The 15,214-nt window shown below is 61.5% G+C and overlaps 2 protein-coding genes across 2 annotated transcripts in view; one reads left to right on the top strand and one right to left on the bottom strand.

Moving 5' to 3' along the window:
• The window catches only part of DYNC1H1 (dynein cytoplasmic 1 heavy chain 1), a 56,917-nt gene extending 55,662 nt beyond the window's left edge, over positions 1-1,255 (top strand). The window contains exons 75-78 of the mRNA XM_040975045.1: positions 186-328; positions 415-583; positions 695-822; positions 912-1,255. Of these exons, the coding sequence (XP_040830979.1) occupies positions 186-328; positions 415-583; positions 695-822; positions 912-1,040 (569 nt within the window). The 3' untranslated portion in view covers positions 1,041-1,255. The remainder of the gene's footprint in view (positions 1-185; positions 329-414; positions 584-694; positions 823-911) is intronic.
• Positions 1,256-9,061: 7,806 nt separating this feature from the next.
• HSP90AA1 (heat shock protein 90 alpha family class A member 1) lies at positions 9,062-13,969 on the bottom strand. The gene is made up of 11 exons (XM_040975044.1): positions 13,899-13,969; positions 13,350-13,511; positions 12,665-13,031; positions 12,407-12,540; positions 11,902-12,219; positions 11,661-11,826; positions 11,041-11,231; positions 10,811-10,958; positions 10,451-10,719; positions 9,975-10,308; positions 9,062-9,722 (listed from the first exon to the last, which is right to left on the bottom strand). Exons 2-11 carry the CDS (start codon positions 13,509-13,511, stop codon positions 9,613-9,615), a joined length of 2,199 nt encoding a protein of 732 aa, XP_040830978.1. The 5' UTR covers positions 13,899-13,969; the 3' UTR covers positions 9,062-9,612.
• Positions 13,970-15,214: the final 1,245 nt, after the last annotated feature.

Genomic DNA, 15,214 nt, shown 5'->3' with positions numbered 1-15,214 from the left:
GGGCTCCCCAAATGTGGCCTTTGGAGGTGCTGGGGACGCAGTCGGCAGCCCTGTACCTTGAGGGCCAGATGCACCCATCCCCTGTGTGTCACGGGCTGGAGCTGTGCGGAGGGGAAGGCAGGGCAGGGCAGCTGGTGCGGGCGAGCACGGCCCAGCCCAGGAGCAGACAAGCCCGCTGCCTGCAGGGATCCTGCCACGGAGCTGGTCGCACTACACGGTGCCCGCGGGCCTGACCGTCATCCAGTGGGTGTCCGACTTCAGCGAGAGGATCAAGCAGCTGCAAGGCATCTCGCAGGCGGCTGCAGCTGGCGGCGCCAAGGAGCTTAAGGTGGGCAGGTGGGACAGGGCCCAGAGGGCCGGGCGGGCGTGGGCCCGGCTCAGGGACCTGGTGACCACCACTCACTCTGCCCCCAGAACATCCATGTGTGCCTGGGCGGCCTGTTCGTGCCCGAGGCCTACATCACGGCCACCAGGCAGTACGTGGCCCAGGCCAACAGCTGGTCGCTGGAGGAGCTGTGCCTGGAGGTCACCGTCACGACCTCACACAACGCCACCCTCGATGCCTGCAGCTTTGGGGTCACAGGTGAGTGCAGGCCGCTGGCCCGCACACAGGAGGGGCCCCTCCTTGTCCCCCGCAGGGTGGCCTTGTGGCCATCGTGTTGTCCTCAGCAGGGGCCATGCCCTCTTCCCACAGGCCTGAAGCTGCAGGGGGCTACGTGCAACAACAATAAGCTGTCACTGTCCCAGGCCATCTCCACCGCCCTCCCCCTGACACAGCTGCGCTGGGCAAAGCAGACAAGCGCAGAGAGAAAAGCCAACGTGGTGAGTGGGCACCTCCACGGGGGCCTGGGGAGGAAACCGCCTGGCCTGTGAGGGGCCTGTGTGAGCCCCAACTGTCCACTCGCCTGCAGGTGACCCTACCTGTCTACTTGAACTTCACCCGCGCCGACCTCATCTTCACCGTGGACTTTGAGATCGCCACAAAGGAAGACCCTCGCAGCTTCTACGAGCGCGGAGTGGCCGTCCTGTGCACGGAGTAGGCGTGGCTTCACTTGTTCGCATCCTGAGGGGCAGACACAGTAACTGCACTCGTCTGAGTGCAGGCGTTGGGTGGCGGAGTGTGAGAAGCAGGTGGTCAGCTGGAGGTGAAGGAAGGAGGGGACGGAGGGCAGGCGCTGACAGGCTCAAGGACACAGGCGGGGTGTGCAGAGGGCTCATGCGTGGCTCGTTGTCTGCAATAAAACACTAAGCATGACTCGACTCCGCCTCCATCTCGTCCCTCTGCAGCTGACCTGCGGCCAGGCACAGCCCCAGGGGCCTGTCCAGTAGAGCACCCAGGCCAGGCTGTCACAGCAGGGTGACAGTGCCTGCCTGGCCCCAGGAGGAGCGGAGGGCTGGCAGCTGGCTTGCCCAGCCCAGGGCACCTAGAAGTGACTTTTTCTCACTGATCTTGGATTTGGGAAAGTGCCTGAGCTGGAAGGGCACAACACAGAGCGAGTTTGGGGAGCCCAAAGGGCCTCTGCTGCCCCCACGAGCAGCACCATTCCAGGGCTGCCTTGGGCTAGACAGCTACCAGCAGTGCCCAGTCCTTGCCCGTCCGGGCTGGGCCTTCCCAGCCGGCAGCTCCTCGGAATGCCTTGTACTAGCACTGGCCTGGCAGATCCTGGGCTTGAGCTGCGGTTTGGAGCAGGACCAGAACCACATGGTGTTGGCATCAGCTTGCCCGTCAGGGAGCCCACAGATCGGGGGAGGGGCAGAGAGCCATGCCTGGCCCCTTGTTTTTAGGTCTTAACCGCTCTGAGGTCACACCGTTTCATTAAGCTAAGCCAAACTGCCCAGAGCAGCATTCAGACCTGGGCACGAGCAGCCACCCTGCTTCCCCACCAGCACCCGGCCCAACTCCCTGCAGAGGGTACGGGTGCCCCTGCACCAGTGTGGAAGACCCAGAAGCTCTGGGCTTTGGACCGGCCCAGCTCCAGCCATCACGGCCGTTTGGAGGCGGTGACCAGTGGGTGAAGGCTGTCTGACTGCCTTTCCAATAACTAAATATCTTTGTAAATCTGCCTTTCAAATAAAAATAGAGAGGAGACAGATGTCTTGCATGTGCTGGTTCACTCCCCAAATGGCCACAAATGGTGCAAAGCCAGGAGCTTCTCCCAGGCCTGTGTGAGTGCAGGGGCCACAGGCAGAGTGAGCCAGCGGCAGAGCAGCTGGGACGCAAACCACTGCCCCTGTGTGATGCCTGTGCTGCAGGCAGAGGATTGGCTTGCTAGGCCACTACAGCGGCCTCAGTAAATAAATGCCTTCAGTCTTTAAGGAACCAGCATCACGTAGCCAGCTAAGCCTCCGTTCACAATGCCAGCCTCTCCCACAGGCACAACGACCAGGGCTGAGCCAATCAAGCCAGGAGCTCCAGGCCTCCCATGCAGGTGCAGGGTCCCAAAGATTTGGGCCATTCTATACTGCTTTCCCAGGCCACAAGCAGGGAGCTGGATGGGAAGTGGAGCAGCCGGGACATGAACCAGCACCCATGTGGGATCCTGGCACTTAGAGGTTGAGGATCAGCCAACTGAGCCATTGCACTAGCCTCCATACAGGCATGTGTGAGCACGCATGCGCATGTATGCCCCTGGCACACACATGCATACATAGCATGAACATATCAACAGGAGCAATGCTCAGGTGCCCCAACAAGTGCCGGCCAGCACCAGCAGAGGGGAGGCCCCTCTAGACCCCCAGTTACCAGCCTTTTGGTACCCAGGCCTGGTCCAGCAACTCCTGCTGACATGCCCAGCTACCGGCCTGTCAGCCGCAGCCACGCAAGCCTCAGGCACCTGGTCACCAAGGGAAGGGAGCACACGGCCTCAGCAAAGCCATGTCCTCCACATGAGCCTGGCCTCAGCCCCTGCCAGGCCCTGCCAACTGCAGCCAGCTGACCGGAACTCCTGTGGGACACAAACACCGCTAAAGGGGACATGGGGGAGGGACAAACTGGGTGGTTAGGACACCGATTTTAGCCAGTGAGAGATCTATTTGCTATTTCACTGCCCACTGCTGCACCAGCCAAAACCAGGAGCCTGGAGCTCCATCCGGGACCCCACGCAGGTGCAGGGTCCGGGACTTGGGCCGACCTTGGCTGCTGGTGGGGAACTGGATGGGAAGTGGGAGAGCACAGAACGGGTGGCAGCGGGCCTTCACACTGCTCCCATCTGGTGGATGCATTGTCTTTCAGTGTTACAAGTTGTTCATGGCTTCATACAAGTCTTGAAACTTACAAAATAGAATAAGATGTCTTGGAAATTGAAGGGGAAGGTAAGTTTTGGGGAGTTGGTGTTGCGGTGCAGTTGACTTTCGCCTCAGCCTGTCACAGCAGCCCAAATGGGTCCTGCTCCACTTCCCATCCTGCTCCCACGTGGGAGACCCAGCGGCCACCCCCAGAACGGCAGCAGTCTCCACCATTCTGCCTAAGGTGCAGGTCGCTGAGACCCCAACACCCTGAGACCTGCGGGATCCCCAACTGCAGGGGATTCTATGGCCTGGGACCAGGCCACCTCAGTCACTGAATCCTGCACAAACTTGAAAAACGAACTCAGGCACACGAAAGACAAGCCAGTGGCTCCCGCAACCCAACAGGAGCTGGCAGGCATAGCTGCAGAGCACGGCACTCGCCGTCAGCCGTGTCGGCAGCCAACGCCTGAGGCCGCCACGGACCTGGACAGCGAGAACAGGCGCCACAAGCGGTCTGATGGAGCCAACGCCCTCAGCACAAGCAGGAGGAAGGCAGTGCGCCCCAAGAGGGGCCAGACAGCCAAAGGCCGCAAGTCGTACCTAGCCCAGTCTATGCCTACTGATGCAGCACTCAAGTAACACCCCCAGACCATTCTTCCGCACCGGGCTTCCTGGGTCCAGGATGGACCCTCACCCCTGGTACTGCTGTGGTTAGAACAGCAGGGACAGGGTCTGGTGGGATAGCCTAGTGGCTGAAGTCCTCGCCTTGCACACCACATTCCCATTTGGGGGTCAGTTCTAAACCTGCAGACCCACTTCCCACCCAGCTCCCTGCTTTGGGACCCTACACTCTCGTGGGAGACCTGGAGGAGGTACCTGGCCCCTGGCTTCGGATCTGCGCAGCACCGGCCAGTGTAGTCACTTAGGGAGTGAATCATCGGACGGAAGATCTTCCTCTCTGTCTCTCCTCCTCTCTGTATATCTGACTTTGCAATAAAAATAAATAAATCTTTTTTTTTTTTTAATTGAGTAAAGTTTAAAAACACAACTGGAGCTACTTCTGTGGTCCTTCCTGTGTGTAAAACTTCTGCCCATAACACTGGCATCCCATTTGGGCCCCAGTTCAATCCCAGCTGCTCCACCTCCAGCCCAGCTCCCTGCTAACAGCCCCAGGAAGCAGAGAAGGTCCGTGTGGGAGACCCGGAAGAAGTTCCAGGCTCCAATTGGCCTGACCCTGGCTGTTGCAGCCATTTGGGAAGTGAAAAAATCTGTTTCTCATCTCTAGCTCATGGCCTAAACTTTTTTTGTTTAAAAGATTTTTTAATTTTTATTGAAAGGCAAATTTACAGAGAGGAGAGACAGAGAGAAAGATCTTCTATTTACTGGTTCATTCCCCAAGTGGCCACAAGGGCCAGAGCTGCGCCAATCCAAAACTAGGAGCCAGGAGCTTCCTCCACTGCTTTCCCAGGCCACAGGCAGAGAGCTGGGTGGGCAATGGGGCTACTGGGATTAGAACTGATGCCCATGTGGTATCCCGGTGCGTGCAAGGCGAGGACTTTAACCACTAGGCTACTGAGCCAGGCCCTTGATGGCTGAACTTTAAAATAATAAAGATATAAAATGCCTATCAACCCAAGCAGCAAAAGGATGGGGTACGTATATGGAGATGGCGTGGGGGGCAGGGGACCTGCACAGGCCACATACCCGGGGCGCTCCCCCACCATTTGCCTGCCCAGGTTCAGTGGCTCTGCCCTGCACTCTCGCTCAGGACCAGGGCATGCAGGCCAGCAGCCACTGGAGAGCCGCCCAGCCTGGAGCCCTGGAGCGTGGTACAGTGAGGGTGTGGCTGCGAGTCCCAGAAACGCCTGGAGCAGAGCGGCCTTGGGGAAGCCCCAGGAGACCCAGAGCCCACCCCTCCATCCAACAGCGAAGGGAATGGCTGCTGGGCCTTCCCACGGGAGGCGGCAGGAAAGCACCAGGAGGAAGTTCCTGGCTCCTGGCTTCGATCGGCACAGCTCCGGCCAATGTGACCCCTTGGGGTGTGAATCATCAGATGGAACATATTCTCTGTATATCTGCCCTTCCAATAAAAAAATTTAAAATATATATATATATAAAACGTGTGGGGTTGGCCCGTAGCACAGCGTGTTAAACCTCTGCTTCAACACCAGAATCCCAAATCCAAGCGCCTGCTGGACTCCTGCTGGGCCAGCGCTCTGATCATGCAGCAGGAGAGGGCAGTGGACAGCCGTGCCTAGGCTCAGCCACCCACACGGGAGGCCCAGCTGAGGCTCCTGGCACCAGCGGGGCCAGTCCTGGGAGTGTAGCAATCAGCATAAGCTGATAGATGAAAGATCTCAGCAAAAATAAGAGCTGTGTCAAATACCTTTTTATAAAATGGAATTTTAAAAATATTTGGGCCCGGCGGCATAGCTTAGTAGCTAAAGTCCTCACCTTAATGCGCTGGGATCCCAGATAGGCACCAATTCTAATCCCGGCAGCTCCACTTCCCATCCAGCTCCCTGCCTGTGGCCTGGGAAAGCAGTCAGGACAGCTCAAAGCTTTGGGACCCTGCACCTGCGTGGGAGACCCGGAAGAGGCTCCTGGCTTCGGATCGGCATCGGCCGTTGCGCTCACTTGGGGAGTGAATCATCGGACGGAAGATCTTCCTCTCTGTCTCTCCTCTCTGTATATCCGCCTTTCCAATGAAAAACAATAAAAATAAATCTTTAAATAAATAAATAAATAAATCTTTAAAAAATATATATTTTCATTTGAAAGGCAGGTTTTAAAGAGCAGGCCTGAGGAAGTAGAGCATAGCCCAAAGCCTTGGGACGCTGCACCTTGGGACCACACAAGGCGACCTGAAAGAGGCTCCTGGCTCCTGGCTTCAGGTCAGCTCAGTTTTGGTCATTGCGGTCACTTGGGGAGGGAACCAGCAGATGGAAGATCTTTCTCTCTGTAAATGTGTCCTTCAAATAAACATGAATAAAATCTTTTTAAAAACATGTTGAATTTGGTGCTAAAACTTGGAAATCTGTGCAGGGTGTTTTTTTTTTTTTTTTTTTTTTTTTTTAACTGAAAGCCAGATATACAGAGAGGAGGACAGAAAGATCTTCCATCTGTTGATTCCTCAAATGACCGCAACGCCAGAGCTGAGCCGATCTGAAGCCAGGAGCTTCCTCCAGGTCTCCCACAGGGGCGCAGGGTCTCAAGGCTTTGTGCCGCCCTGGACTGCTTTCCCAGGCCACAGCAAGGAGCTGGATGGGAAGCGGGGCTGCCAGAACATGAACATGCCAGGTGCCCATATGGGAGCCTGGTGGGTGCAAGGGAAGGACTTTAGGCCACTACGCCGGGCCCCTGTGCAGGATTTTTCCATAACCTGCATTTCCTCTCACATGACAACAGAATAAGAGATTCTTTTTCCACCTGTGATGTCCCCAAGACAGTTAGCACTCAGACCCCAAGCTCAGGTCAACATTAAACAGGCTCTTACCTTACAGGGCAGGAGAAAGCCTGGAACGGGGAGTCCACTTGCTCAGAAAGAAGCGGAAGCGGCCGGCTGGGGCTTCCAGCACGAGGGCTGGTGCCAGGTTCTGCTGGTTATGTTTAATCTACAGAAACTGCTTCAGGTGGAGGTAGCCGCAGGTCACCCCCAGGGCGATTCCTGGAGCCTTTGGGGTTTAAGCTAGAGCCAGGAAATCGGTGTCCCTGCAGCCCCGGGAAGGCCCACCCCCAAACCTCCCATACTTTTTAATGTGGGAACAGGGACCCCCTACCCATTCAAAGGGGCCCCACATCCTCACTGGGCGGGGGCCACTCTTCCAGCCCCTGGCCCACACAGGACCCCACTGGGAGCAACTCCAGGAGGAGCCACAGGTGTCCGCCTCTCCTGCCAGCATGTGCGAGCTGTTCCTCTCCTCGGCCCCATCCACATCGTGAGGTGCACCTGTGCCTCGCAGCCGCGCTCAGCTGGCTGAGACCTGGCTGTGCTGCTCCTTGAAGTGGGCCGCGGTCGGCAGGTGAGCTGAGCCCTGGGCCTGAGGGGCCACCCGGACAGCCTGGCGGGGCTGGTTTGTTCAGTGTGCCCAGGTCAGGCCCCACAGCTTCTGTGGGAGGGCTGTCCGTCCCCAGCGCCAAGGACCAAGAAGGGGTTCTGCAGTCCACGCCCGTTGCGTCACCAGCCTCTCCAGTCACTTGCAGGGACCCTCTGGAGTCACGCCTGTCATGACCTCAGCCCTCTGGCTGCTGGATGCCCTCAGCTGAAGCTGACAACCAGCTAAGCAGACGGTCTTCCCTGGCCAGGGAGCTGCTCGAGCTCCAGGCCCCAGCCACCTGGGCGGCCTCTGTTCACCTAGGAGGCCGTGGGCCTCTCACAGCTGCTTGTGCCAGACATCATGGCACCTCATTTGATTCCCAGCGGCTGCAGTCTTGACCCAGCTCGCTGCTAATACGCCAGGGAAGATGGCCCAAGTCCTTGGGCTGATGCCACCCACGAGGGGCGACCAGGACGGCGCTCCTGCCTGGTCCGTATTTCTTGTTTGCAACCACTTTGCAAGTGAAGCAGATGAAAGGGCTCTGCCGCTCTGCCTTTCCAACCTTACCAAAAGCAGGTGAAGTGTGTTCCAAGCAGACCAGACCAGCAAGCAGGACTAGCCCAGCTGGCTGCCTTTGAGATAGCATAATGGATTCTGCTGTTCTCCACGCTGCTATTAATGACTGAGAACCCGGCTTTCAGAATGTTCTCCTTCCTATGAGAAGGGAACCCCCAAAGTGCTACAAAACGCTTTGAGCAAACTGCTTGCCCACAGGAAGAGGCAAACAGCCAGTGCCCCACTCATGCATCCTGGCTGAGCAGGCAGCAGACAGCACAGCAAAGGCCTCAGTGGCTGAAGGGCTGCGTGCCAGAGGACATGCTGCGTCAGCAAGGACTGAAGGGCCTGGCACAGGATCAACCCCAGAGCAGGTTAAGCCTCTGCTTAAGATGCAGTGGCTGTTACCGGAACAAATCCTCAAGGAGCCCAGGGAGAGCAGCCCTGGCGGGCTGGCCCAGCAGACTCCCCGCGAGGCCCTGGACCACCTTGCTCTCCAGGATAGCTGGCCAGGTGGCCTGTGGCTCCACTGCTCACTGCTGCAATTCCTGCACCTCCCACAACAGTTCCTTGTCTGCTGCATGACTTGACTCAGGTTTTAGTGTTGCCGGAACAGCACGTGAAATGAAGGGCCCTCTGGCAATGTCCATGGGGTGGGCCAGGCTAACACTAGGGTGCTTGGCTCAGTCCTGCTGTCCCACAGGGCACAACCTGCGCCTGGGGTCACCTGCAGCATCCCAGAGTCCCACGGTGGAGCTGGGTGGGACCTTGTGCTCATTCCGCATGCCACACAAGCACCGTCTTGTTCTGGTTGCTCCATTCAGCTCCCTAGTGGCCACTAGTGGAGGATGGCCCAAGGGCTAGAGCCTTGCACTGGCATGGGCATTTAAAGCTGGAACTCCCAGCTGAACTTTCTGTACTTGGCGCTTGGATACTAGAGAACTAGAAGCCATTCCCGGCCAGCACTGCACTGGCTCAGCCGACCCCCTCCAGCACTGGGCCTGCACAGCCCAGCATCTGCCCACAGCATGGCACATCGAGCCAGCCCCTTGCAGGGGATCCTCTGCCTCCAGTTGTCACCCAGTGCTGGACTGCCACTTTCCATCCTCCGTCCTCGCCGTCAGAGCGGCTCTCTGCCCTTCTCGGGCCCCTTAGCCCCTTTCCACTGGGTCCAGGTCTACTAGGACATGCCAGGAGTACATGGAAACGCCCCTCTTCAATGACGACACTTGCCACAGCAGTCTTCCCAACTCTGTATTTGTTACAACCTTTGAAAGCAACGACTTGGGCACTACATTCCCATCCACACCCTCGGTGACCCCAGCTTTACGACAGGCTGGCTGACGGCAGCTCACAGCACTTCTCTTTGGAAAACGAGCCTTGGGGAGAGTGGCTCCCGGCAAGGTGCTTCAGGTTAACCTAGTTCTATTAGACAAGCAGCACATGCAGGATCAAGAACTACAGGGAAAACTGAAGATCCGAGGAGATGAAACTCAGGCCATTTTGAAACGGGACGCCAGCGACATGAAGCTCTGGCTTCAGCGCTCAACAGGCAGACCACAAGCAACGACAGGTTACACAGCAGACACGGCCTGGTCTGTGAAACTAGAACAGCGCTACCAGCTCTGCTTGTACCAAACATCACAGTATCACAAGCAGAAAGAAACCTTATCTTCCCCTGAAGTATTGTCATGCCATACACTTTTTTAAATGTTAACAAAAATAAAGAAAAAGTTCTTGAAAATATATTATCCGAGGGAATGAAGGTCAAGTGTGCACGTGATCGGGCGGCTCAGTCGACTTCCTCCATGCGCGAGGTGTCCTCGTCGCCCTCCAGCGGCGGCATCTCCTCCGCGGCCGCAGCGCCAGCATCGTCGGCAGCAGGGTCGTCCTCGTCGATACCTGTCACAAGCAACGTGTGTGCAAGGTTTGGCGGGCGTGCAAGCGGGCCAGCCAGCCCCCTCGGACCCCCGCGGCCGGCCCGGGCAGCCAGCCCCCTCGGACCCCCGCGGCCGGCCCGGGCAGCCAGCCCCCTCGGACCCCCGCGGCCGGCCCGGGCAGCCAGCCCCCTCGGACCCCCGCGGCCGGCCCGGGCAGCCAGCCCCCTCGGACCCCCGCCGCCGGCCCGGGCAGCCATCTGCAGGCGGCGCTTACCCAGGCCCAGCTTGATCATCCTGTAGATCCTGTTGGCGTGCGTCTGAGGGTCTTCCAGGCTGAAGCCGGAGGACAGCAGCGCCGTCTCGTACAGCAGGATCACCAGGTCCTTCACCGACTTGTCGTTTTTGTCCGCCTCGGCCTTCTGCCTCAGGGTCTCGATGATGGAGTGGTCGGGGTTGATCTCCAGGTGCTTCTTGGCCGCCATGTAGCCCATGGTGGAGTTGTCCCGGAGCGCCTGGGCTTTCATGATCCTCTCCATGTTGGCCGTCCAGCCGTACGTGCTGGTGACGATGCAGCAGGGGGAGGTCACCAGCCTGTTGGACACGACCACCTGCAAGCGGAAGCGTGGAGATGACGGGCGCGGGGCCGGCCGGGCTTCTGCTGCTCGCTCACTCGGGGCGCAAGGGCCGGGTCTCCCGGCGGTCCCGGAGCGCGCACAGCAGCAGCGAGCACGAGCGGGCGGTGGGCCTTACCTTCTCCACTTTCTTCTCCAGGATGTCTTTCATGATCTTACAGAGGTTCTCGAACTTCGTCTTCTTCTCCTCCTGCTTCTTCTTCTCCTCCTCGTCCTCGGGGAGCTCCAGGCCCTCCTTGGTGACGGACACCAAGGTCTTGCCCTCAAACTCCTTCAGCTGCTGCACGCAGTACTCGTCGATGGGCTCGATCATGTACACCACCTCCAGGCCGTGCTTGCGCAGGCGCTCCACGAAGGCCGAGTTGGCCACCTGGTCCTTGGTCTCGCCTGCACAAGCAGCCAGGGAGAGCTCAGCCTTCTCCATCGAGCCGGGCGGCAGCTCCAGGGCCCCTCCCGGCGGCCGTGCCCGGGCGCTCACCCGTGATGTAGTAGACGTGTTTCTGGTTCTCCTTCATCCTGGTGCAGTAGTCCTTGAGAGAGACCATCTCGTCCCCAGAGGCCGACGTGTAGTAACGCAGCAGCTCGGAAAGCTTCTTCCGGTTCTGCGAGTCTTCATGTATTCCCAGCTGCAACAGAGCACTCCCTTCAGCACAGGGCGACCCCCGAGCAGCAGCCCGGGGCGCCCGCAGGGGCCAGGGCCACACCAACCTTGATGTTCTTGGAGAACTGCTCGTAAAACTTCTTGTAGTTCTCTTTGTCCTCCGCCAGCTCCGTGAAAAGTTCCAGGCACTTCTTCACCAGGTTCTTCCGGATGACTTTCAGAATTTTGCTCTGTTGCAGCATCTCACGGGAAATGTTCAGAGGAAGGTCCTCGGAGTCCACCACGCCTCGGATGAAATCTGCAAGGCAGGCCGCCGTCACACACCCGCGGGCCGTCACACACCCGCGGGCCGTCACGCACCTGCGGGGCCCGGCCTGCCCTCGGCGCTCACTCAGGCGCTCACTCAGGCACTCACTCAGGCGCTCACTCAGGCACTCACTCAGGCGCTCACTCAGGCACTCACTCAGGCACTCACTCAGGCACTCACTCAGGTACTCACTCAGGCAGGCACTCAGGTGCTCACTCAGGCGCTCACTCAGGCGCTCACTCAGGCACTCACTCAGGCACTCACTCAGGCAGGCACTCAGGCGCTCACTCAGGCGCTCACTCAGGCACTCACTCAGGCGCTCACTCAGGCGCTCACTCAGGCACTCACTCAGGCACTCACTCAGGCAGGCACTCAGGTGCTCACTCAGGCGCTCACTCAGGCACTCACTCAGGTACTCACTCAGGTACTCCGGGATGAGCTCCTCGCAGTTGTCCATGATGAAGACCCTCCGCACGTACAGCTTGATGTTGTTCTTCTTCTTCCGGTTCTCAAAGAGGTCAAAGGGCGCACGTCTCGGGACGAAGAGCAGAGCCCGGAACTCCAGCTGCCCCTCCACGGAGAAGTGCTGCAGGACCGCACCGAGTCAGGCCGCAGGGCCCGGGCTGCGCCGGGGGCCGCCCCTCCCGGCCTGGGCACCCACCTTCACCGCCAGGTGGTCCTCCCAGTCGTTGGTGAGGCTCTTGTAGAACTCGCCGTACTCGTCGTTGGTGATGTCGTCGGGGTTGCGCGTCCAGATGGGCTTGGTCTTGTTGAGCTCCTCCTGGTCGATGTACTTCTCCTTGATCTTCTTCTTCTTCTTCTTGTCCCCGTCCTTCTTGTCCTCCTCCTCCTCGTCCGAGCCCACGTCCTCGATCTCGGGCTTGTCCTCCGCCTCCTTCTCCTCCGCCTCCTTCTCCTCCTTCTCGTCCTTCTCCTCCGCCTCGTCATCGCTCACCTCCTTGTCCCGCTCCTTCTCCACCTGCACCACAGAGGCAGCGCTGCACGCACGAACGGGGAGGGGCAGCCCGCACGCAGGAACGGGCCACGCAGGAACGGGGAGGGGCAGCCCGCACGCAGGAACGGGGAGGGGCAGCCCCGCACGCAGGAACGGGCCACGCAGGAACGGGGAGGGGCAGCCCGCAGCAGGAAGCCAGCCCGGCACTCACGAAGAGCGTGATGGGGTAGCCGATGAACTGCGAGTGCTTCTTGACGATCTCCTTGATCCTGCGCTCCTCCAGGTACTCCGTCTGGTCCTCCTTCAGGTGCAGGATCACCTTGGTCCCCCGGCCCATCGGCTCCCCTGCAGAAGCAGGCCGCACGGCTCCAGCACCCACGAGGCGGGGAGCCCGCTCCGCCCGCTCCCGCCGCTCCCGCCGCTCCCGCCGCTCCCGCCGCACCCGCCGCACCCGCCGCTCCCGCCGCACCTGTGTCGGTCCGCACGGTGAAGGAGCCGCCGGCCGACGACTCCCAGGCGTACTGCTCGTCGTCGTTGTGCTTGGTGATGACCGTCACCTTCTCGGCCACCAGGTAGGCCGAGTAGAAGCCCACGCCGAACTGGCCGATCATGGAGATGTCGGCGCCGGCCTGCAGGGCCTCCATGAAGGCCTTGGTGCCGGACTTGGCGATGGTGCCCAGGTTGTTGATGAGGTCCGCCTTGGTCATGCCGATGCCCGTGTCCACGATGGTCAGCGTGCGCTCCTGCTTGCTCGGGATCAGGTTGATGTGCAGCTCCTTGCCCGAGTCCAGCTTGCTGGGGTCAGTCAGGCTCTCGTAGCGGATCTTGTCCAGAGCCTGGGGGAAACCGCAGGGCGCGGCGGGGTGAGCGGCCGGCCACGCGGGACAGCACCCGGCCCGGCCGGCCACGCGGGACAGCACCCCACCCGGCCACGCGGGACAGCACCCGGCCGGCCACGCGGGACAGCACCCCACCCGGCCACGCGGGACAGCACCCGACCCGGCCGGCCACGCGGGACAGCACCCCACCCGGCCACGCGGGACAGCACCCGGCCGGCCACGCGGGACAGCACCCGGCCGGCCACGCGGGACAGCACCCGACCCGGCCGGCCACGCGGGACAGCACCCGACCCGGCCACGCAGACGCCCCCTTACGTCGGACGAGTTGGAGATGAGCTCGCGCAGGAAGATCTCTTTGTTGGAGTAGAAGGTGTTGATGATGAGGGACATGAGCTGGGCGATCTCGGCCTGGAAGGCGAACGTCTCCACCTCCTCCTCCTCCATGGGCTGGTCCTGGGCGTGCGTCTCCTCGGGCATCTGCGGGCAGCGGGGGTCGCCCGACAAAGGATGACCTCATTGGGGCTGCGGCGGAGCGTGCGCGCTGGGCCCCCCGCCATGGCCGCCGCCCGGAGGGGCTCGCCGCGCCTGGCCGGGGCCTCGGGGGGCGCTCCCGCCGCCTCCCGCCGCCCCCCGCCGCCCCCACGCAGCCCTCCAGGCCGCCCCCTCGGGCCTCGGCGCCCCCAAGGCCGCCCTGCCGCCCCCAGGCCCCCCGCCATCGCCAGGCCGCCCCCCGACCGCCACTAGGCCGACCGCTGCCAGCTGCCGCCCACCCGAGCCGCCGGCCGCCCCCCAGGCCGCACCCCACCGCAGGCCGCCCCCAGATCGCCCGCGGCCCCCAGGCCCTCCGCCCCCGCAACCCCCTACCTTGGATCAGGTACGGCACAAGCTCCGCGACGGAACGGAACCAGGACGCCGAGGCAACTGGCGCGCCGCCCCCGCGCCTCCCTTATATAGAGGCGGGCCCGCCCAGCGCGCGGCGCCTTTTCCAGAAGCCTCCCGAACCTTCCGGAAGAACCCTCCCCAACCGCCGCCGCGGCCGCGCGCCTGCGCCTGCGCGCTGGCTGCGCCCGCCCCTCTCCGCGCACGCGCACGCGCCGCGCGGGGCCCGGCCCGGGGCGCTCCCCTGCTCACGCCGACGCGCGCCCTCGCGCCGGCACCTGTGCGCCTGCGCGGACGCGGCGCCTTCCGGCCCGAAGCCCGCCAAGCGCGGGCGCGAGTCCGGGCGCTGACGCATGCGCAGCCCCGGCGCGCGCCCGGCGTGGGGCGGGGGCGCCGAGTGCCGACCCCCCCGTCGGGTGACGCGCCGCAGGACGGTCTGAGTGTCGTGACAGTGCGGGGTCCGCGTTGCGGCGGCCGGAGGGTCCCGGGTCGGGGTGGGTTTCCTAGGGAGTCCTCTGAGAGGGGCAGGGGTTGAAGGCACGCTGTGGGGTCCGGCGCGGGGACTTCGCGTGCCGGCCGTGGGGGCCGCGTTCGGGACCCGGATTCCCGGCGGCCCCGGGCCTCCACGTGAGGGTGAGGGGCGAGCCCACGCGCGGCGTCGGCCTTGGCCGGAAAGGAGCCCCTGGGGGCGGGCGTCACCTTCCCACCGGGGCGAGGGGCGACTCCGGCCGCCGCCCCCACTCGCGCATCCTCCACGTGCGCCGCCCCCACTCCCCGAGCCCCGGCCGCCTGGCTTTTGTAAATCCGTGTGCAGCGCCTGATCCTGGGGGATTACGTTGCCCTTCTGCCGGAGCCAGCCGCGGAGTAGGGGTTCTGGAAGGCTTTAGGCCGGGCTGGGGGCAGGGCTGCCTCCTGAATGGCCCCGCTGGGGAAGGTGGGCGCTCCTCAAAGGGCGAAATGAACGGCTAGGACTGCTGGGCCTCGGCGGCTGCTGTGCAGGCCTCCCCTTGCAGGGACGGAGCCGCAGCATCCCTGCCCAGCCATGGCCCTTCCCTTCACTGGCTCCCTCCCTCCCCCACCTTCTGGAATAATCTGGAAGCTCCTCCTGACTTACATAAACTTGACTGAACATTTCCTCCATTCTTGTCTAGCAAAAATCTGCTTTTCCAGAACGGTTTCCAAGCCGTGCTCTGGCTCCTTTAGGAGTGTGACCCACGGAAATAATGTCGCAGTAGTGAGGGAAAACAGACCCCCGCTGTGGTGTATGTTAAGCCGCCACTCGAAGCACCTGCTGGTTCAAG

The sequence above is a fragment of the Ochotona curzoniae genome, unplaced genomic scaffold (genome assembly GCF_017591425.1).
Source record: "Ochotona curzoniae isolate NIBS_2020 unplaced genomic scaffold, NIBS_Ocur_1.0 contig_2688, whole genome shotgun sequence".
In the NCBI taxonomy this organism is placed as follows: Eukaryota; Metazoa; Chordata; class Mammalia; order Lagomorpha; family Ochotonidae; genus Ochotona; species Ochotona curzoniae.
Note: the sequence above shows the minus strand (reverse complement) of the source record. Positions and strands in the feature narration are given on the sequence as shown.